Here is a 24524-nt window from a genome sequence, read left to right on the forward strand (position 1 = left end):
TGTACAGTAGGGTTAATGGTATTTACTAACATGAACTAAAAACAAACAATAGCCACAACTCATTTATTTATAATAGTTATTGAATTAAATAAAAAATGGTGCTTGTTAACATCAGTTAATGCACTGTGAATTAGTTTAAATACAAATAAATGACTTTATATCTATAGTATAGAATATCTGGAAAGAAAGTCCTGATAGAAAGTCACAGTGCAGTGGAAAAATAACTAATATACTGTAGTTTATGACTCTCATAAGCTTGGGCGACTGCATCTATACATCTCTGCAATGACTCAAATAACTTATTAATAAAGTCATGTGGAAGGGCAAAGCAAGCATTCTATCAGGACTCGCATAGTTCATCAAGATTCTTTGGATTCATCTTCAATGCCTCCTCCTTTATCTTACCCCAGACAAGCTCAATAATGTTCATGTCTAGTGACTGGGCCGGCCAATCCTGGAGTACCTTGACCTTCTGTGCTTTCAGGAACTTTAATGTGGAGGCTGAAGTATACCTATCTACCTTCTGCCATTTTTCCAAATTAATCGACTAGAAGTCAAGTTATTATTTGTTGCTCTTACAACTGGGATTGACGACAAGACTTTTGTCAGGTAGTCTAAATATATTGTTCCTTTTTTGCTAGGCTAATACAATGACAAACATTAACTGATGAAACCTTGTTGTAAAGTTTTATCATAATTATTGTTTATAGAATGACACTGAATAATTATGAAAAATGTAGTAAAAAATATTGTGTTATTTTCTGGTTAAATATATCTACAGTATAAATGAAATTACATGTTTATTATTAATACTACATAACTACCTTTAGATATATGTTTTTTTACAATAATATTTTTCTGGTTATGCCTAAAATAAATAACAATAAAGAAAAAAAAAACATTTTTTTTCTCAAATTCGCCATATTTGAAACAATATAATGTCACCTTAAGCTAAAAAAATTCTCGTCGCCTTAAACTGTTTTTGCATTTCATAAAAGTAAGCTAATGGCCATTTAGCACACATTTTATTCAAACCCAACACTCACAAATCTAAACACTAAACAACCCCTACAGCGTGTCAAAACCCAAATAAGTCTTTCAGCCCATTATACTAGACAGATGCCAGGAAGTTCTAAAGCAGTTCAGGTCATTAAAAGGGTCTTGCTGAAAAGCCCCGGATAAGAAAAAAACATCTCTGCATCTTTGATGACTAAAGCTCTGTGAACTATTGAAAGGTCAGAGGGTCAGCTAGTACCTTTCCTCTTTGCTCTTTGCTTTGTGTTTGGCGTCCGAGATATCCAAGCTTTTACTGAACGTGCTCTTACTGCAGCGGGAGACAAAGTGAGCAAACAGTGAATCTCTGAACATACAGTAACAAGACACAACTAAACTAACCAGCTATACAATTAAATAAAAAAGCTGTGTTTTGAGGGATATTGTGGGTTATTCTCATTCAGTATTATTTAGCATTTAGGAGGAATTTCTAAGACCAAAATGTGATGTGTCACAAAAAAATAAAAAGTGCTTTTCAAGGAAAAGAACAAGTGAAATCCAGGATGAAAGTGAGATGACAGGAATAGTTTCTCAACTCTCTGACAGTATTTGCCTCGCAGCGGCGTTTTCTGAAAACCAAACACAATAGCCAGAGGGGCCATGAAAAATTTCTGAACTATGGATTAGTTGAGATTCTCACTAGAAAACCCACTCAACTGCGTCACCAAATGCGTAATAAAGATGTTTTTTTTTGTTGTTTTTTTTTTCTTTTTAGATCTTTGGGTATTTTAAATAATACACAAGAACTCTTGAAACAGCAAATGCTGAATTATAAATTGTTTCGTCAGGATTGCACCTGTATATCTACCTATCCGTAAGGAGAAAACCAATAAATATCAGGAGGTGTTAATTACAAGCTCTATTGACAGTTTCTGTAACAAGTTGTTTTTTTCTTTAAATGTAAATTGCTTATTAATGAAGAATGTAATATTCTATAAAGGAAATTGATATCTTACTATCCAAAGGATATCTTACTATAAAAATAATGAATAATGGTTATTTTACAAGTAATACTAAACATAGTTTATTTCTAATTGTTTATTTGATAGTTATATTTCTATCCATCCATTCATCAATGAATCCATCCATTCATTTACCTATCTGTGATTAAAGGGGTGGTCCAGACTGTATTTTTAAGGCTTGGTTGTGTTTATAGGGTATAATGCAATGTGCACTCATGCTTTATTTGTAAAAAGTCACTGTTACTCAGCTAACATGAAAATGACAACGTATTTTGTAGTTCCTCGGAAGGACTGCCCTCAGTGTGTGTGTGTGTGTGTGTGTGTGTGTGTGTGTGTGTGTGTGTGTGTGTGTGTGTGTGTATATAAATATATATATATATATATATATATATATATATATATATATATATATATATATATATATATATATATATATATATATAAATATATATATATATATATATATATATATATATATATATATATATATTATAGAAAGTATATATATATATATATATATATATATATATATACATATATACATACATACATACATACATACATACATACATACATACATATATATATATATATATATATATATATATATATATACATACATATATATACATACATATATATATATGTGTGTGTGTGTGTGTGTGTGTGTGTGTGTGTGTGTGTGTGTGTGTGTGTGTGTGTGTGTGTGTGTGTGTGTGTGTGTGTGTGTATATCTCCATGTATGTCTCCATGCCTAATATCTAATAGACAGAAAGTGATTTTTTTATAAATTGTTAAAATTTTGATATTTGTGATGCAGTAAGCCCAAAGACTGTTGTGTACACCAAGATTTTTTATAAAATTTATTTTAATATGTGATAGGACTAAAAAGTGTCCACAAACTAATATTTTCTCAATTCAAATGAGTAGTGGCTTGGACCCAAAAACAGTGTTCCATACGTCACGACTTAACAAGTGGATACACTGTCAGTCAGTGTAACAGCCATATCAGTTTGAGACTAAATCAGACAGAAAATCTTAAGGGCACAGCTGAACCTCATCCCACTTGCAAAAAAAAAAGTGTCTTTCATATATATTTGGGTTGTAAACATGATTAAGTAAAATGAATCATGTATATATCTTTTGAGAGTTTGTTATTTGAGATGTAGAATGCTGTTTACAGGATTTTGATGGATAAATATGAATTTGTAGCTACATTATTGACGATGCCAAACAGCATTTCCAGTTGTTTACATCCTTACTACAACATACCATTAATGGTAAATCTATTATGCATCTAATAGATCAATTTTGACAAATAAAAATACTTACAATCCACAGCTGCATGTATTATGGTCGGAGCTGCTGCTTTTAGCCAAATTCAGCACTAAACTCGGAGAGATTCTGGAAGCTGTCCTGTGTCAAATGCTAGAGCTATATATATATATATAATGTCAGTGCGGGCCGTCGGGGGAGACGGGAGTGGGGACAAGCATGCTTTGGACCGGGCTGAGGCAACTGTATATAGTGTGAATACAGCCTAACTCCGTAAAAGCCAGTGTCTCTCTTTGCATTGAACTTTGAGAGTTATACCCCAAGAGATGTTGTTTATGTTCACACAGCTAAATTACACATGAATTAAAGTTTAAAATATGATATTATAGTGGACCACCCATTTAACCAACTATGACAACTTCCGCTACCGAAAAACTTGGAAATGAGAGAAGGGTCCATAATCAATAGCTCCTAAAGGTATTATCTTAAACTCTCGAATACCCTACCAATTTAAAGGCTTCCCCCACTATTACTGCGTTTAAGTCTATTTTAAAGGTAATATGTTCCCTTACTTTTAATACTCCTTAATTACTGTTTTTATTGCTTTTAAAAATTAATTGTTTCAATTAATATTTTGTTTTATTCTCTGTCTTTATTGCTACTTTGTACAGCACTTTGGCCAACTTCAGTTGTTTTTAAATGTGCTTTGCTTCATATAAAGTGTTGTATTGTATTGTATTGTATTGTATTTTATTGTATTGTATTGTATTGTATTGCATTGCATTGTATTGTAATACTAAAAAAACTTTTGCATTATTTACTTTTACATACAGCTTATCCAGAAAGAACATGTAACACTGATAATATTTCAGATAGCATAATATAAATATCTACAAATATTTATATATATATATTAAGATCTTCAAAAGTTATTTATATTTGAACGAATTCAATCCATCAGCAGTCTTGGTAAGCATACAAGTCTTTAGTTTAATGTAAAAAAAAATTCTTAATTATTTCAAACTTCTGATGGATGTAGTATGTGTTTTCCATACCTCTGTCCATGCTGTGTCATGTCAATGGCTCTTCTTGCTGGTACAGGTGAACCTCCATCTGTAACACTCAACACTTCCATAGACTTTCTCTCTGGCCTTCTCTTCCCATGCCTGTTCAGCATTGGTGAGTCTACGCGTTTCCGTGGTGGATCTGCACAAACAGATAAACAATTGTAACAGCAAAGACAGAATACAATTAAATCCAAAACTGAAACCACTTGCCAAAAACTGTGTAATTAGTGCGACAACAACTGAATTGACTGTTTTCTACCTATATCATTGCGAGGAGGGAGGTTCTGGTCTTCTTGGCTGGGGTATCTCTCCTTACGATCTAACAGCAGAAAATAGATCATCTTCTCCTGATTTTCACTGATGAAAAAGAGATAGAGAATTGGTCAATATAGATAATAAGATGCAATTAATACATTGTCATCCCACATTCTCTCTTTAAGTATTTTTAAAAAGTTTTTCTCAAATGCTTTGGCTCAATTCTAAAATTAAAATAGTTTTTTTCAAAACAGTAAGTTCAAGAGTTCATTCTTCACAACTCAAACAACTTAAAATGCTTTGACAGATCCTGGATCTTTTAATCTTGATAACTGATTTCCAGCTAACTTGGTTCTTCAAGTTTGCAAATTATATTAAAATGTCTGGATGAACTAATCTGGGTTGCGTTTCCCAAAACCATCGTTAGCCAACTAAGATCGCAAGTTTCGTCATGTCAAACATACTTTTTGTAGTAAAAACTTTTGTGGTTGGCTGTCATGAAACTTGAAATTAAAACTAAATATTTTGAGCAGCATGGCATACTTGATGAAAAACATTAACTATCAGTTTTGAAGTATGAATTATATGTTTTGGGTGAAGAGCTAAATTTTTCAGACATGCAATAAAGTTCTGAAGTTCCAGGATCTGTCAAAGCATTTTAAGTTGTTTGAGTTGTGAAGAATGACAACACAAAAAAAAAAAAAAAGCAAAAAAAAAAACAAAAAAAAAAAAACAGTGAAAATATACAGTACAAAGCAAACAAAAAAGATCTGCTGGGAACAAGGATTGTGGAAAGGATGTTAGGCAATTTAATTTTACATTTGGCCTCTAAGTTATTATCATTAGTATTATTGATCTATTATGTATGGTTATATGAGTATGAGAACATTTATTTTAATTTTACACAGTGCTCCAGCAAAGCTAGCATTATTGTGAACAACTCTACCATCCCATCTACAGTCTCTTCCAGCTGCTGCCATCAGGAAGACGGTTTTGAAGTATTAGAGCCTGCTCGGCTAGACTACTCAACAGCTTCTTCCCACAGGCTGTGAGAGCCCTCAACTCCAATCAATTTACCCCCCTCAAAAATCTCTTATCTCTCGGACTATTGCACCACATTGCACATTTGCACTATAGAGACTTTCTTAATCACTCCGTGTCTCTTGTAAACATTGTGCATTTCACATTTTGTGGTTCATTCAGGTAAGTGGGCTTGACAAACCACCTGTGCCACTTTATCTAAACTCCAAGAACTTAATAATGAAAATAATATAAACTATAAATCTACCACTATCATGTTACACTGCTTGACTCAACTTTTAACTGTACTGTACAATATTAAACCTTAAATACCTCTTTTGCACAATATTCACATTTAATACCTCTCTTGCACAATATCCTGTACAACATTGTTTAGTCTCATGTAAAAAGTACTTGCATAGCCATGTGTAAAAAATATATATTTTTTAAGCAAAAACGGTTTAAAATGTTTTTAATTTGGTAGGAAATTTTAGTTTAGAGAATAGTAATAAAAAAAAAATCAATATAAATACAGATAAAGTTAGAATTTCGAAGGTTTCTTTTAATCTCTTCACACAATAGCCTTTATATTTACACACTCCAAACATTAGCCATTTACTTACTCGTCTGATAGCAGGTCCTTCATCAGCTTGTTCTTGTCACGGAAGCACCCTAGTGAGTGCATGCTCTCCAGAACATCTGGGTCGATGTCCTCAGATGAGGGAACACTGCGGATCGCCACCTTCCTGGGTACCGGCTGCTCCGGTTCCGGTTCATTCTTGCCCCCTCTGAGGAGACCAGAAGCCAATCAGTCACATGGAACTCTCCCACTGAGATTATCAGCAGAAGCAAAGACATTCAAAGAAGACAAATTCTTTATATATTTCAGATTTTCCCCTAGTGGATTTTGGGCCACTAGTCCCAACCTACATTTATTTTATTTTTTTAAAAAGTGAATTTTTTCAGGAAAAGATAACAAAGTTAGCCTAAATCAAATCTAAATACTAAAATGGCATTACTATACTGAATATATTTAAAGGCATAGTTCCTCATACTCAATCTCTATTTGTTTTAAAGACAAAAAAAAAAAAGATATTTTGAAAAATGTAGGTAACCAAACAGTTGCTGGACCACAATGAAGTGAAGAAATAAAGTGACATTTGAAGGCTTAACTAGGTAAATTAGGCAAGTCAACAGTGGTTTGTTCTTGATCTTAAAATTAATATTTTAAAAAAGAACTGTTCTAGCTGAAATAAAACAAATAAAATAAGACTTTCTCCAGAAGACAATTTTTTTTTTTTTACAGAAAATAGTGTTAAGAAATCCCTTGTTCTGATAAACATAATTAGGGAAATATTTAAAGACAAAAAAATCACTAATAATTCTTTCAAACTGTATATATTTGGACAATTTAAAATGACTGTTTTGCCATTTCCAGCATCCTTATTCCAGTCCTCTAAATCACATTATCTTTCAGAAATTATTTTAATATGCTGATTTATTTCTCAAGAACTTCTTTTTTACATAGAAATTAATACATTCATTTAGAAACAATGCATTCAATTGTTTTAAAGTGTAATTAAAGAAGTATATAATGTTTCAAAAGCATATGTCCTTTTGAACATTCTATTAACTTGTGTAAAGTTAATAAATAACCTGTGCACATCCATTTTGAACAGGGTTAAAAATAAATATTTCATAAGTGACTGAAGTAATCATGCTGAAATTTAAGCTTTTTTTGACACCGTAACGAATCAAAATAACCATGATTTTGAACTAAAATGTCAAACAACAACATATTTTTAAAAACACTATGGTGTAAAAAATTATTAACAAAAAGTCAAGACAACAAATATTTTCATGTTGCATTCACTTATTTGAATAAGTTAATCAGATTTCAACCTACTTTTAAAAGCTATACAAAGTTTAACTTAAAGAGTCCCTATTATGGGTTTCTGAAAATAACCTTTCATGCAGTGTGTAACACAGCTCTAGGTGAAATGAAGTGAAATGAGGCTTAAATCTGAAAGTGTGCCATGTTTAAGACTATTGATTCATCTATCAAAGAGTCGACTCAGAGTATTTCAAATGAATCATCTGGGTAACAAATCTTTAGCTTTGTTGGCGTGATGACCCGCCCATTTGTTGTGCATGCAGACCTGGGAAAATTGAAACCCCCGGCCACAAACACTGTAGCAAAAAAAGAAGACAAACACTGTAGCAGTGTTATTTTCAAATAGGTGCCTCCTCTAATTTGCAAATTATGTATTTAAATGTAATTCTTATTTGTAACTGCTCCAAGCGGCTTGTACTGTATCTGGTTGACTTTTTATATTCTCATATTGCATCCAAAACCACATTGAAAATGCCACATGTGCTGCTTTGTTTACAGATTTAAAACATTTGTCAACTTGCAATCCACTGCCGTTGGCCATTGCTATGGCCACCATCAACATAGGTTTGGCTGTCAGGTTTTAAATAGTTCAGCTTTGGCCACTGTGTGGATTATTACTGAATGTGTGTCATGGTTAAGAATAATATGCTGGTATTAAACTGCATTGCTTTAATGCACTCCTGCATTGGGTTCACACATACATTCTGCACTCTGACTACTTCAAAATTGTTGATGAGCCTGGGTGGGCATTTCTCTCTGTCTCACACTGAACGCAGCCGACAAATCGTAATACACTGGGTCAGAAGACCAATCAGCGCAGATTAGCATCGCGCTAAGAGATGGTTTGGGTACAAATGAATCGCTGAACAAATCATATGGGAGTCGTTGGGATAATCTAGTAAAAATCAATGCATATTATAAGACAATAAAAGTATTTTTTTGACCTTGCATGCATATCAGACTGTTGTTGAAGACCCCCAAAGCCAAAATATGACCTTTAATATTTTTGGTCAGTTTGATAAGGTTGAGATAACTAGAAAAGTTAATTAGGCAGCAATATTTATTACAGTGTAAAATGTGCATACAATTGTGCTGGGTTTTTTAACCAGTGAAAGTCATTTTAATGACGTATTATGAAGACAAAGATTTTTGGCATTGGAATAACATGCAGTAATTAACTGTGTAATAAAAAACAACAACAAAAAAAATCTTCATTCATAAAAAGTGTCAGACCAAACAACAGGTGTTACTTACTCAGCGTTCCAACACAACAAAGGCAGCTTGTTATGACCCTACATCCACGACAAGTGTCTTCATAACCTTATTTTTTACAGATCTATGCTGAATATTTGCTGTTGCCATCTGTTAGAAAAGACGGTGGTCTATACGGTAGCAGCTAAAAACACAAGTATTCCGTTTAAAAATCCAGTCGCTGAATAGGGAGCGTTCCTGCCATGTCTTTGACCCCAGAGAGGCATTCAGACAAGAGGGCATGATATGAGCATGTCAAGCTGACCTTCGCCTGCTGTCTTGTTCTCTCCTGAGGAAGCCAGACGTCGGAGCCGAGAGCACACAAGCGGACAGCAAATCCCTGCCGGGGATGTTGAAATTTGTCCTTGCCGCTGACATGTGGGGTCTGTGCCATTTATCACACATAGACGCGCACACACTGTATAGTGCTCAGACTTGCATTTGATCTCAATGTATCCTTTCCGATTACCCACTCCATTTCTAGCCATTCTCTTTATATATGTCATGAACTTTGCTTCTTTTCTCCCCCCAAAAAACAAGCAAACAAGAAAAAATTTGTAGTAGCTCAGTACTTACATGTACCACATGTGCTTCTGGATCAGCTCTAACTGTAAGAGAAATTAAAACAATGAGAAAGTCTGAAATAACATCAATGTGCTACATTGACAGCTTAAAAGAACATTCCAGTATATATATATATATATATATATATATATATATATATATATATATATATATATATATATATATATATATATATATATATATATATATAAAATCATGGTCATTTTAAAACTTCTCTACCATTAAATATATATATATATTTTTTTTTTAAATAGAGTTTTACCAATTTTTATATATATTCTACCAATTTCTGGGTTTACCTTAAACACTTTTAGTTTAGCCTAGCATAAATCATTAAATTGGACTGCACCATTATCACCTTGCTCAAAAATTTAAAAAAATAAAATAAATAAAATAAAAATGTTTTCTATTTAAAGCTTAACTGTAAATAAATTGTGTACAAAGACAGACAGAAATTGAAAAGTTGCTATTTTCTGGGTTGACATACCTAGAAACAATACTCTGCCACTCATGATGCTAAGAGTGCAAATTAATAAATAAAACAACAAGAAAGTCTGAAATAATGACAATACATTGCATTGAGCTTAAAGGAACACTTCCATACCATTACAGTTAAGTTTTACTATTTGATGTATATATTCTGCCAATCTCTGTGTTTGCTAAGAGCACTTTTAGCTTAACTTAGCATAAATCATTGTATTGGATTAGACCATTAGCACCTCGCTCAAAATGTAAAAAAAAAATAAAAAAAAAAAAAAAATATATATATATATATATATATATATATATATATATATATATATATTTTTTTTTTTTTTTTTTTCTTTTGAATATGTGCTACTTTTTTGTTCAACAGGTCTAGAAACTATACTCTGTCACTCTTGATACTGTGATGGAAATTTATTTATATACATTATAAAGGTCTGTCTTTTGAATTTTTCATGGATGTACTGTTTACGTTAGAACAAGTGTGACCACTTTAACATCTGTTTATCACCAGACAAGATCTGGATAAGTACTGTACATGGTGATTTAACAAACTAAATGTTCAGATGGGATGTACGGCTAAAATATAGATGGTCAAATATGAAGTTGAGCACTAAAGTAACTCTGATTCATCCTGTATGTTACTGATGACCTTGTGGGTATTACAAACTATATAAACAGAGAACGCACTCTGTTTCGGCATCTTACACACACTGCAGAAACTTTCGTTGATGCATGATTGTCTGACTGTGTTTGCAAAGAAAAAAAATTGTAAAAGACACTTTGGGGAGGAATGTGACTTCTTGACCACTTAGAGAGCCTCCTTAAATTGCCACTACAATACTAACAGTGAAAATAAAAAATAAAAAAATGAAAATGTCTGAAATAACACAATATGTTACATTTACAGCTCAAAGGAACACTACACTTTCTTTTTTTTTTTTTTTTGGAAATAGACTAATTTTACAACATGCCTACCATTAAATATATATATATATATATATATATATATATATATATATACATACATTCTGCCAATCTCTGTGTTTGGTAAGAGCACTTTTAGCTTAGCTTAGCATAAATCATTGAATTGGATTAGACTATTAGCACCTCACTCAAAAAAAAAAAAAATTATTTTATACATTTAAAGCTTACCTCTAAATAAATTGTGTCAGCCAGAAATTGAAAAGTAGCAATTTTCTACATCAACATGAACTATACTCTCACTCTTGATACTAACAGTGGAAATTAATTTATAAAAAATGTTGTTACATTTACAGTTTAAAGAAAGACTAAACTTTTTTTGGAAATAGGTTCATTTTACAACTTCCCTACCATTAAACAGTTAAGTTTAACCATTTTCTGAATATATTCTGCCAATCTCCGGTTTGCAAAATCACTTTTAGCTTAGCGTGGCATAAATCATTGAACTGGATTAGACCATTAGCACCAATCAAAAATGTTTAAAAAAAGTGTTTAAAGCTTGACTAGGTGAATTGTATAATAAGACAGACAGAAATTGAAAAGTTACTATTGTCAACATGTCTAGGAACTATACTCTGCCACTAATACAGCTAACAGTAGAAATGAATTAATAAAAAAACAAGGAAGTCTGAAGTAATGCTTATACGTTATATTTACAGCCAAAAGAAACACTACACTTGTTTTTTTGGGGGGGAAATTGGCTCATTTTAAAACTCCCCTACCATGAACCAGTTGAGTTTTAACAATTTTTATTATGTTCTGCCAATCTCTGGGCTTGGCAAGAGTTCTTTTAGCTTGGCTTAGTTTAGCTTATAGAAATTAAAAAGTTGCTATTTTCTAGGTGTACTAGGAAGTATACCTTGCTACTCATGATGCTACTGGTCTAATCTGATTTAATGATAGATGCTAAGCTAAGTTTAAAGTGCTCCATCCAAAACTGAGACTGGCTGAATTAAAAAAAAAAAAAAAATGGTTCGGTTCAACTCAACTTAACTGTTTAAGTCTAGTAACAAGTCATTTTCAGTCTTTTCTTGCTAATGTCTACTCTAAGTTCTTATGCTGTAAACTTGGCAAAACAGCCATCCAGCGTGCACACAACCCAGAATGAGGGAGCTCATGAACAAGCCTTCTGAAAAATGATGAATGGTACATGCTACAGTCTTGTGACCTTCATGGAATTGTGTAAGCGACATCCAAGTCCGTTCCAGTTCACATCAAGCTCACTAAAGTCTGGCAATACACAAGATTAATACTGGAATGAGTCCAGTGTTCCAGTGAAAAGAAGGGCCGGTGCAAAGAAGGTAAGCTAAACACACAGATCACCGTTCACTTTTAATAGGAAGGAGGATACATCACCCTGTGATGACAAATTACTGGGTGTGTAGAGATGAGAGGTGCAGTGATATTCAATCGCTATTTGCATATTTCTGCTTGAAATGGTCATATCTGCTATCCACCGTTTTCCCAATTATCTGTTACTAAATTATGCGTTTTGCATATGCTAATATCACACACAGTTTGCATGTGGCGCCACTAACGTTTTCATTTAAGCGAGATACAGTAATAGACTACAAAAATGCACATACAGTACACTTTACCATGTAGATGGATATGTTGGTTTACATCTGTAAAACACATAAGCAATGTGCTGCAGACTGAATGTGACAGTTCACATAAGAATATTTTTAACAAACATTTGTATGTTCGTCTGTCAGTAAACTGTTGGGACAAACATTCATCAATTTTTCGACTGTGGTATGTTGAACACAATCTGATAAACTCAACTGATGGTCTGTGTTAGTGGTTAGCACTGTCGCCCTAACATCAAGAAGGTCACTGGTTCGATTCCCAGCAGGGTCACTTCTGTGTGAACTTGCATGATATCCCCACACTGAAACATGTTACTAAGCAGTACTTCATCCAATTAAAAATGTATATTTCATTTCACTTTAATATTATTTGTTTTATTTTTCAAGTAATACATTTTAAGTTCAAAACATAGTTAAAAAAATTAATGATTTTGATTAAGAGCTCAACTAAGAAATATTTGTTTTGACTAATATACAATTTGAAGGTACTCACACAGTGATGACTTAGCCCAAAGCATTGTAGCCAGGGGCATCATGGGAAATGGTTTAGAGTTAGTTTATGTATTATATTAGTTAAAACAGATGGGTTGTTTTGTTATAAACTTTGTGTGTTTATGTTTGAGTTGGCTTCTTTGATTTACGCCCATTATTTCATTTATATTGGCCATCACCATCAACGAGGGTATTGTGTAAAAGAAGCAACCCGATGGTATGGTCCTGTTAATGGCTGTTCATGTTCTGAGCTCAGAATAAAAAGACAATGCTGCCTCATACCTGCTTATTTTGCCAGATTACTGACAACACAGGGTTGTGCAGAGTGTTCTCCTAGCTCCAGTTGCGAACAGCAATTATTACAACTCGCTTTGTACTTTCATAGACTGAAAAAAAATAATTAGTTTAAGGCAAACTATTTATTTATCGTTGGGTCAAGTCATAAAATTAGATGTGAACCATTACCCTATTTTATTTTTTAAATTAGATAATTTTTTTTTTCCAGTGAGTGTTCATGTGGGTTTCCTCCGGGTGCTCCAGTTTCCCCCACAGTCCAAAAACATGCGGTAAAGTGAATTGGCCAAACAGAATTTTAAATGTGAATGATAGAGTGTATGGGTGTTTCCCATCACTGGGTTGCATTTGAAAGGGTATCTGCTGCGTAAAACAAGCCGGAATAGTTAGTGGTTGATTCTGCTGTGGCAACCCCTGATAAACAAGGGACTAAGCTGAAGGAAATCAAATAATTGAATAAATGAATCATGAATGAATGAATGAATGAATGAATGAATGGAGATGTAAATATTCACTCAAACAGTGCATCTCAAGCAATATATTGCATTGCATATATACAGTGTTTTGATATTAAAGAGAATTTGGACTGAAAGCACATTTTGCAGTGACCAAACCTCTCTTCAAGAAAGTTGGCTGGGGAGCATTCTCCTCATGGAAAATGTCATTTCCATGACTTATACACACACACACACACACATTTATTTATTTGTTTATTTATTTTTTTAATGCAAGTGTGATGCGATGATTGTAAATTAAATGTTTTCAAATTTGCTCTCTTATTTACTTATTCACCATACATTTTCTGCCCAACAAAACAGCTTGGTAATTTAATCTATGTTGCAAAATGGTATTTTCTTATAATATATACTGTTCTTTTGAATGTATTGTATAATCAAACATGAGGATTTAAAGCACAAGTAGTTTGACTGTTTGTTACTTCTAGTTATTTACTCATAGGCAAATGAATCAGAAGTGAACGCAATTGCAGAAAGGAGCGCATTTGAAAAAAATGCAGAGAAAAACAAGCAACTGTTTTTGAGCAGAGCAGACACAAAGCAATGCAGTATTTTAACAAGTACAGCTTGGTGACTGCATTTTACTTAAGTGATTTCCTGTTGCATAGATGGGTTATAAAATAAAGTAATAGAATGACATTGTGATTATAAAAACACTGAATTTAAAAATTATATTTTGAAAATTAAAAAGGTCAATCAAAATCTCTGATTCAACCAATCAATTCCCAATTCAATCAATTCAAATCATCAATGTCTGGAATAAACCTTCCAACATATTCCAAAAATATCTTGACCCATGGAAGCCTAGACTTTAGTGATTAAAGCAATTTAAATTTGATTTAGTACAATGAGAACCATTATGGTCATAATGGAACTGTGAAAAAGATTAGAGTATGTAAATAAGTCAATAAGGAAGTTTTATGGTTTTGGTGACATTTTCTGGAGCAGGGGCTAGGACTCTAATCCAAGTAGATGAATGGGTAAATATTCAGAAGCTCCATCACTAAAATAAAGCAAATTTTCAGCAATAATAACCCCATTTAGCCAGCCATTTATTTTATGCAGAGCAATACTCTCATAACACAGCAATATGGGTAACCCAGTTCCTTGAAGCTAAAAAAATTGAAATAACGAAATGGCCTGATATAAACCTGCCTGAAAATTTACGGACAATGCATGGTGACTAAACCATGGCTAAAAAGAACAATTCTGTCTGAATTGTGAAAGGGTCTGGAAGAAGAATGGACTAATATCAAATCAGAGCAGGAGGTTAGTGATTTTCTGTGGATGCAGATGGGCTGAAGTCTTTCAAAGAAAGTGTCTGTAAAATTCTAACAAATTATATTTGACAGTTGTAACCTTCAGAATTTATCAAGAATTTCAGCAGTTTTATCTTTCTCCAAAAGCCATTGGCAGTATGTTATGAGAAAAATCTGTATGGTATTTTAAAAAATGCATGTTGTACAGTTTGAACTGGGAAAGGGAATCGCTGCATTGTTCATTGTGTAAATGCATTTTAAAGTGACTAAATCAGTCAGACGAACGTGAGCGTGTTTCACAATTCACTACACTATCAAACTTCATCAGTTTCCTGCAGGCTTGTCCTTGAAAGACATTGTAACTCATTAAAATGCGACACTTGTAAAAGACAACAAGAACAAGTCAACGAGACATGGGATGTGATCATAAGACAATGTTCTGCAAGAGTACAACAATCTTACTATAGGCCAGGGGTATTTAATTGACAAGTGTTCCGGTCTCTACATGTCCTGGGACTAGACAATTAATTGAAAAAAAAAAATCTAAGACAGAATTTACACAGTCAAAATAGTCATCAAAGATTAGAATATTGATCTACTCTAAATATTGGTTAATTATTTTGTGATTTACATGGTGTTGTCTGTTTATTTACTGTTGTGAATTGCTTTTTGGGAGTTTTATCTTTCCTCTGTCGACTTTTGATATTGAAAATTCAACTCTGTGATTTAACAAATATGCTTTCATTGGCATTTTAGTAGTTTGAGACACTGACATTGTTTAAGAAATATATATATATATATATATATATATATATATATATATATATATATATATATATACATACTCACCGGCCACTTTATTAGGTACACCTGTCCAACTGCTTGTTAATGCAAAATTTCTAATCAGCCAATCACATGGCTACAACTCAATGCATTTATACATGTAGACATGGTCAAGACGACCTGCTGCAGTTCAAATTGAACATCAGAATGGGGAAGAAAGTTGATTTAAATGAATTTGAAGGAGAATCTCTGAACACACAACACGTCCAACCTTGTGGCGGATAGGCTACAGCAGCAGAAGACCACAAAGGATGTCACTGCTGTCAACTAACAGGATAATGCATCATGTCATAGAGTGCAAATTATCTCAGAATGGACAATGAGTTCACTTTACTTAAATGGCCTCCACAGTCACCAGACCTCAATCCAATATAGCACCTTTGGGATGTGGGGGACTGGGAGATTTGTATCCTGGATGTGCAGCCAACCAAAATCTCTGAGGAATATTTCCAGCACCTTCCTGAATCAATCTCACTAAGGATTAAGGCAGTTTTGAAGGCAAAAGGGGGTCCAACCCAATACTAGTAAGGTGTACCTTAAAATGCGGCTGGTGAGTTTAGGTAAGTCAGTTTGTAAGATAACAGAACAATTACTGGCAGTTTAATACCAAGTTTTGGCATAATTTGCTACACAAGACCAGGCAATGTATCACTTCAAAATAGATTGTTGGTGCGTCACGTTGGAGCAGTGGTTAGCACAATCGCCTCACAGCAAAAAGGTCACCGGTTCAAGCCTCGGCTGGGTCAGTTGGCATTTCTGTGTAGAGTTTGCATGTTCTCCTCGTGTTCAAGTGGGTTTCCTCCGGGTGCTCCGTTTCCACCACAGGTCCAAAGATGCACTATAGGTTTATTGGGTAAGCTAAATTGTCCATAGTGTATGTGTGTGAATAAATGTGAATGGGTGTTTCCCAGTGATGGGTTGCAGTTAGAAGGGCATCTGCTGCATAAAACATATGCTGGAAAGTTGTGGCGACCCCTGATTAATAAGGGGACTAAGCCAAAAAGAAAATGAATGAATGAATGAATAAATAGATTGTCGAACACATATGGGTGTGAATATTACAAAGTAAGTAAACTTTTTTTTTTTTGTTACATTTGGATACGACAGAAAGACTAGGTCAATAAGAAAAGTTTGTGTTCAGGGGTCGAGATTGTGTACCATTATGTATCATTTTTAAATTTCGTTTAAAACTGAAGTCACCTTCATTTGAACAGCTCTTTATCCAATGTACTTCAGCTTGCACATATGCTGATTTACAAGAATGAATAAGCAGATAATAAAAGTCAGATAATGAAAATTCAGCATTGTGAATAATTCACTGTATTAACATACTCTATTTACTTTATCAAACAGGCAGGAGAACAGTGGTAGAATGCTGATGTACTAATAGTTAGCTCAATAAATGGCTCAGTGAGATTCAAAATGACCCCAACTAAGTGAGCCAAAAGGAACCGACCCAAAGTCCACCGTTAGGATGTATCTTGGGATAGATTAAATACATAACTGTATCTTCTAACTCTGGTCTGTAATTTCCCACATCATAATAAAACAAACTGCCATATACCATATACTCAACATTTTTTGTTCAATGTTTACATGTCAGGTCAATAATAATTTTATGGAAATAAATACAGCATGATATATTGCACACAGGTTTCAAGACATCCACTCACCAAGTTATAGACAGCAGACAAACTGAGAACAAGAAAATTCTCTTGACCATTTGTACTGAGAAAAAGACTGTTTGCCCTTATGTTCATGATTTACTATTCAGTAATATTCTGTTCTACACTTCACCATTGAGATAGACAACACATTTTAACTCTCTGACTAACTTTGCTATCTAAATATTAAACTTTCAAAGCCCTCTCTCTTTATCACAATACTAAGAATAAAAGTCAACTAATTTTCATTATTATAGCCCTTTACGGTGTGAATTGTGCCAAAGCAGCTTCACAAACAGAACAGACAATATTCAAAAACCAGGTCCAAATAAGTTCAGTTCAAGAACTCCAAGGGAAGAGAGCAGAAAAACATAACTTAAGCTACACAAATTTTGAGTTATATTCAAAAGAATGTTCAGTATATTTGCATATTTAAGAGCAGGGAAAATAATTATTTGGTTAATGTATGTCTAAAGAACCAGCTGTTAACTTGAACTTGATGGTAAAAACCCAAACTGTCTTTGGGGTCATTGTCTTGCTGAAATGTCCAGCCTGGTTTAATCTTCATCATTTGGTAATGTAGGTGTTGGGACTGAAGCAGCTAATATTAATTTACTCTGACAAGTGACAGAGCTGCTTTCTGCTATTTCAGGTGCTGTCTGGGCTTTCCATGCATTCTTACACCTTCCTTTCTTCATGTGTTCAATATTTTCCCTCTGGGAATTTCATTTTATTACACATACTCAATTTCTAAACTAATTAGTTTTGATTTCTTTAGAAATTACTTTGATTGTCACTGACATCTGGTGAAAGAGTGAAAAAGTCATAAAAAATAAAAATAATAGATCAAATAATCTGTTTTTAAACAGATCCAAAAAAGTTCTAAGTATAAAAAAAGAACTTCTTTGTGAGTACATCAGGGTACTGAATCACATCACAAATTCTACATACATTATAGAGAGTCTACAGAGTCTGCAGATGTTGCAGTGTTTCCTAAAGTGGTCTTTGATCTTTAATCTTGAAATCAGCAGAGCATATAAATTTGCATTTGCATGTATAGTTGGAATTAAAAATCTGATTTATATTAGGGAAAATGAATGAAGTGGCACTTGAGTGGGAACAGGCTCTTCATCTATATGACTTTATCACACATGAAAAACATTTTCAACCAAATAGCAAAAAGATCTACAATATACTACCTGACAAAAGTCTTGTTGCCTATCCAAGTTTTAGGAACAACAAATAATACCTTGACTTCCAGTTGATCATTTAGTATAAGAAGTGAATTATATGAAAGGTACTTATTTCACCTAAATAAAATATGCCCATAGATTTTAATTAGGACAGTAAGGTCTGACTTAGCTTAGACACAAGTATTGTCACTTTACAGAAATTATATAGAGTATAGAATATAAATGGTGCAGTGGAAAAATATTATTATTGTACAGTATATGACTTCCATGAGTTTGGAGGACTGCATCATACATCTCTGCGATGACTCAAATAGCTTATTAATAAAGTCATCTGTAATTACAAAGAAAGCATTCTATAGCAGGTCTCCCAGAGTTCATCAAGATTCTTCGGATTCATTTTCAATGCCACCTTCCACATCTTACTCCAGACATGCTCAATAATGTTCATGTATGGTGACTTGGCTGGCCAATTCTGGAGCACCCTGGCCTTCTTTGCTTACAAGAACTTCGATATTGAAGCTGAAGAATTTGCCCTCTCTTGTGGTTTGTAATGTAATGGTCAACACAAATGCAGATCTCTCCCCATACTGAATGTAACCCCAAACCATGATTTTTCCTTCACCAAATTTGACTGATTTCTGTGAGAATCTTGGGTCCATGTAAGATCCAATAGGTCTTTTGCAGTATTTGTTATGATTATGATGCAGTTCAACACATGATTCATCATAAAAATGTACCTTCTGCCACTTTTCCAAATGATCAAGTAGAAGTCAAGTTATTTTTGTTGCTCTTACAACTGGCATCGATGACAAGAATTTGTCAGGTAGTGTACAGGTATGTTGTCAATTTTGAGTTCTTATTATTCTCAGACCATTTCTCCATTTATAAAACTTTAAACGTTTCATTAAGTTTAAAACTTCAATTTTATAAAACTGATCTTATGCAGCTAAACACATAAAAACATGATGCTCTAAATTGATACTCAACAGTAAACATGCTGGAACTTACCGTTAACCTTTTTCCAGAATCAACTTCGATCATTCCTCTTAAAAGATTTTGGCATTCTGGTGGAATAAAATGGGGCATGTGAAACACGCCCAGCTTTACTTTTTCTAATAAGTTTCGTAAATTATCATCATCAAACGGCAGAGCTCCCTGAATAAAAGACAGACAAAGAAGAGAGAAAATGCATAAGAGAAATGCGTAAGATTAAACAAATACATAAAATTAAATGAAAGTGCTCCGGGGATTGACCCATAAACATTGAGTTCTCATTTTCTAAACTCTAACTTTGTGAATTTTGTTTTACTTGAAGCATCTCTCAAGTACTGCTGACATGCTAGAGATGAGGATGAAGAGGTTTCAAAAAAGCAAACAAATACAAAACAAATAGGAATGAGAGAGTCCAATCACTTTGGATCTGAGAGGATTGTGCGTATTCAGCATCGAGTCAGCCAAATTACAGTCTTCCAGCAGTCAATTTTATTTCTGGTGTTGGGGCCATCTGCCTTTCCATATCAGGTCAATATACATTTCATAAATGAACAAGCCACTACATTTCAGTGAAGCGGAAATGGAAAGGAAATAAAACAAAAACAAGAAAACATGTATAGCTGAGTGCATTTTTCTTTATTCATGTAAAATGCAGCAATAGCCTGTTCTGAACACTAAATGTTTTCTGAAGAAAGAAGTCATTATTTCTAGAATAACCTGGTTCCAGTTTAAAATGCAGGCCAGTGGCTCTGTATATAAAGATAAACCTCTCAGACTCAAGGGTTTCAATTTTACTCTCAAAATTGAACAAGAGCATTTCAAATGAGCTGGAACATTTGGGGGATATTGCGCTGGGGATATTGCTATGGTTCAGACGTGCAGATTAAACAATTCAAATAAAATCTGTTATTAATGCAGGACTGAGATGCCCCTATACTTGCCCAAAATTGTACTGCTTTTGGAACTTCTTCTTTTTTCAGATGTTTATTTTTTCACAAAATACCACTTAAGGCCCTCTGATAACTTTTAGAAAATATATTATACATACTTAAAAAACATAATATAATATGTTAATGAATGGCCAGTTTAATTTAAGGAACAGTTCATGTAAAGATACTTTTTTGTATGAACTTTTCTACTTCTCTACATTATATGCATATATTTTGTCTATTTTACAGTTATACAGTATATTTTACAGTAAGAAACTCTGGGTATTTATAGTGATTTAGGAATTGTCTGATTGGTGAATCATGTGTTAGCTAATGAGGACAAGCTGCTCCTCTCAAAATTTGTTTATAAATAAACTTCACTTAAGTTTTTTTAAACAATTTTAAAGTCAATATTATGAGCCCCCTTAGGCCATTTTTATTTTGATTGTCTACTACAGAACAAGCCACCGTTATTCAATAACTTGCTACCCTAATTTGACTAATTAACCTAATTAAGCTATTTAAGCCTTTAAAGTACTGTCATCATGGCAAAGCTAAATGGTTATTTAAGTTATTTAAGTTATTAATATACCTGTATATAAAAACACAGTGTTTAATAATTCTGACTTCAATTGTATATATCTTCCATACACTGAATGTAAAGTTGTTTTTCATCTGTCAAACAGGTTAATAAAATCATGAAGGTGAGTAATCGTTGGAAAAAAAAAAAAAAAAAAGTTAAATTTGGGTGAACTGTTCCTGTAAGGTAAAATCAGGAATGACTTTGCAATTAGATATGACTCACCACCAACAGAGCAAACAAAATGACCCCACAGCTCCAAACGTCTGCTTTCCTTCCATCATACTTTTCTCCCTAACAGCAAGAAGACAATGTCAAAACACAATAATTTTTATTTAAAAACAGGTCATTCATTTATAATTCTCTTTTTGTTCTTTTACAATGAAAAAAAAAAATTAATAAAGCAATACTCACCCGTATTACTTCAGGACACGCGTAATGAGGAGATCTGAGAAAAGATCACATTAACAGCAGTTACTGATAGAAAAATATATAATCTTATTTATTTGTCTATATATTTTAACATATTTATACATTCATTCGTTCCTTCGGGTTGGTCCCTTTATTCATTAGGGGTTGCCACAGCAGAATGAACCGCCTATTTTAAATAATTAATTCATTTATTCATTTATGTATTGATATATTTGAAATTTTTCTTCTTTTGCATTGACTAACTTTGAATAATTTTTGACAAACAGACATTTTTTGCCAAGCACATTTCATTTTAACACAGTTTCTAATGAGCCAATCCTACATTAGCAACTTGTAATTATAAAGAATTAACTATTAAAAGTAATTATAAAATTGTAAATTAATAATTGTTAGGCAACTTTGCTTATGAAATGGTTATTGGTGCCAAATGAACTCATATGGGCATTTCAGAATCTACTCAAAATATACTCAGTTTTTACACACATGTCCTGGTTTCACAGCTAGATTTAGATGTATTCCTGAGTCTTTGTTGATCTTAGAACAATATGTTTATCCCCAAATTGTATACAATACTAAAACATACCCCTAAAATAGGTAAGTAATTGCTAATATCAGAAAATAGATGAATAACAATGATGTAACTACCTAAGCCTGACTGCTAGTCTACTAACTAATAGTAATAGTTTATAGAATAAAAGTTTAACCACCTTTCTGCTCACTTATAAGGGATTTATAAAGTGTGAACTGTCCTCACTTTAGATTAGGTCACAAAACTGTATGATTCTGGTAATAATGCTTTTATTAACATACATAGTAACCATTACTACAGTATATGCCTGAATAATAACATATATAAATGTTAAATAGTTTATTAATCATTTACTAACTCATTCTGAATGATCTTAAAAACCAGCAACTACTCTTAAATATAAATTATCACCTTAGAATTATAAGGTTTTATCTGACATTTTTGTCAAAATAGAGTTATTGACCTATTCTCATTAAATGACAACTTATTTACATTATGGGATGTTTTTTTTATATTCTGTTTACATTTTAAGACTTTTTATTTAAAAAAACAAATGTTACATGCAAATTTTTGCTATGAAACGCAAAAAAACTGCATAGCTCAATATCTCAAAATCATTCAGAAAGCAATCTTAGAACCTTATAACTCCAAGGTGACAAAATGTGTGTAAATGCATTACTTCATTTAGTATTGAAAAACTAATCAGTGACAAAGTATGAAAGTACAATTATTAAGAAACAACAACAACAAAAAACAAAGCAAAATAAAAATTCTGCTTTTTAGCACACAACCGCGGGATTACAGAGATATGCCTGCCAACATGACATGAAATATGACGCCAACATGACATCAGACTGACACTATACCCCAACGTCATGAGGACATTGCATTTATTTTGGAAATGAAAATCGGGTTGATATCAAGACCCACTGTCAGGCCAAAACGTCCAACCTAAAATCAACCAAATACCAGGGTCTACTGTTACAGCTTGACTTTGTGTGGTTGATACCTTTAAGACATCTGTTAGATGTTGCATTTTGGTTGCCATACCTGACAAATAAATGATAGTATTTTACGTCAATTTGGCGTTGGTTTAAGATGTTGGCTGGACGTTGGATTTTAGCCACTTTCTAACACAACCTAAAATCAACCAAATTTCAACGTCATTTGATGTCAATACTGGACACCAAAACAACATTGTCCTTAGATGCTGGCTAGACATCGATTTTTGGTCATCTGACATCACAACCTAAATCTAATCTAATATAAACATCTTATGACATTGTGTGCCTGCTGGGCAATAATTAAATACACTTTTTACTCATACTTTGAGTGATATTTACGACAGATACTTTTACTCTACTTGCACAACATTTTTAGGCAAGTACTGGTACTTGAGTTAGTTTTTTTAGTATTCTTTCCACCAAAGGAAAAAATGTTAATAATAATGCCTTACATTTATATAGCGCTTTTCTGGGCACTCAAAGCGCTTTACACAAGGGGGGGTGGGGGTGGGGGGGGGATTATCTCCTCATCCACCACCAGTGTGTAGCATCCACCTGGATGACGCGACGGCAGGCAGTTTGCGCCAGACCACACACCACACACCAGCTGATTGGTGGAGATGAGACAGAGTGATGATATGCCAATCATGATATGGGGAGGGTTAGGAGGCCATGATGGACAGAGGCCAGTGGGCAGATTTGGCCAGGATGCCGGGGTTAAACCCCTACTCTTTTTCGAAGGACATCCTGGGATTTTTAACGACCACAGAGAGTCGGGACCTCGGTTTAACGTCTCATCCGTAAGACGGCGCTCACTGAGCAGTATAGAGTCCCCGTCACTATACTGGGGCATTAGGACCCACACAGACCGCAGGTCCGGCAGCAACCTAGCTTTCCCATGTGGTCTCCCATCCAGGTACTGACTGGGCGCAGCCCTGCTTAGCTTCAGTGGGCGACCATGTGAGAGTTGCAGAGAGCTAGCTAGTTTAGCTAGTTTAACATGCCGGTTGACATGTTTCTTGTTTCATTTCTCTTTACAAATAAGATTCAGCAATACCACTTTGCATCTCTGTGAGACTCTCAATCAGGCAAATGATTGGAGAGTCATAATCCAAACATCACAGTTTCGAGTCTTTGTACCATCAGGAATTGTTGTTGTGAGAGTAAATGTATAGCACTAGCTTCTCTAGTCTTTGATTAAGGCATGAACCCCCAACTGCTCCTTGAGAGCCAAGCACCACTTCCATGTGTTTCTGTGTGTGTGTGTGTGTGTGTGTGTGTGTGTGTGTGTGTGTGTGTGTGTGTGTGTGTGTGTGTGTGTGTGTGTGTGTGTGTGTGTGTGTGTGTGTTCTTAGATTAAATGCAGAGCAAGTTCT

General features: G+C 33.7%; 1 protein-coding gene and 1 pseudogene across 24 annotated transcripts in view; one reads left to right on the forward strand and one right to left on the reverse strand.

The window, feature by feature from the left end:
* The window catches only part of LOC147837710 (uncharacterized), a 633655-nt pseudogene that overhangs the window by 261504 nt on the left and 347627 nt on the right, over positions 1 to 24524 (forward strand). The window lies entirely within an intron of this gene.
* Positions 1 to 24524, reverse strand: part of brsk2a (BR serine/threonine kinase 2a) — a 312045-nt gene that overhangs the window by 50892 nt on the left and 236629 nt on the right. For 13 of the 23 annotated variants that reach the window (XR_015526514.1, XR_015526511.1, XR_015526510.1 and 10 more), the window contains exons 6-12: positions 21598 to 21631; positions 21409 to 21477; positions 19690 to 19836; positions 9354 to 9385; positions 6256 to 6420; positions 4617 to 4714; positions 4346 to 4496 (exon numbers count right to left, since the gene is read on the reverse strand). Coding sequence is in view for 12 of the 23 variants with exons in the window: in XM_087312364.1 (XP_087168490.1) it covers positions 4346 to 4496; positions 4617 to 4714; positions 6256 to 6420; positions 9354 to 9385; positions 19690 to 19836; positions 21409 to 21477; positions 21598 to 21631 (696 nt within the window). In the remaining 11 variants the exon portion in view is untranslated. Of the gene's footprint in view, positions 1 to 1255; positions 1325 to 4345; positions 4497 to 4616; positions 4715 to 6255; positions 6421 to 9353; positions 9386 to 19689; positions 19837 to 21408; positions 21478 to 21597; positions 21632 to 24524 lie in introns of all 23 variants that reach the window. The other 10 variants (XR_015526513.1, XR_015526509.1, XR_015526505.1 and 7 more) reach the window with 1 other exon arrangement.

The sequence above is a fragment of the Danio rerio genome, chromosome 25, assembly GCF_052040795.2.
Source record: "Danio rerio strain M-AB ecotype USA chromosome 25, GRCz13ab, whole genome shotgun sequence".
Classification (NCBI taxonomy): Eukaryota; Metazoa; Chordata; class Actinopteri; order Cypriniformes; family Danionidae; genus Danio; species Danio rerio.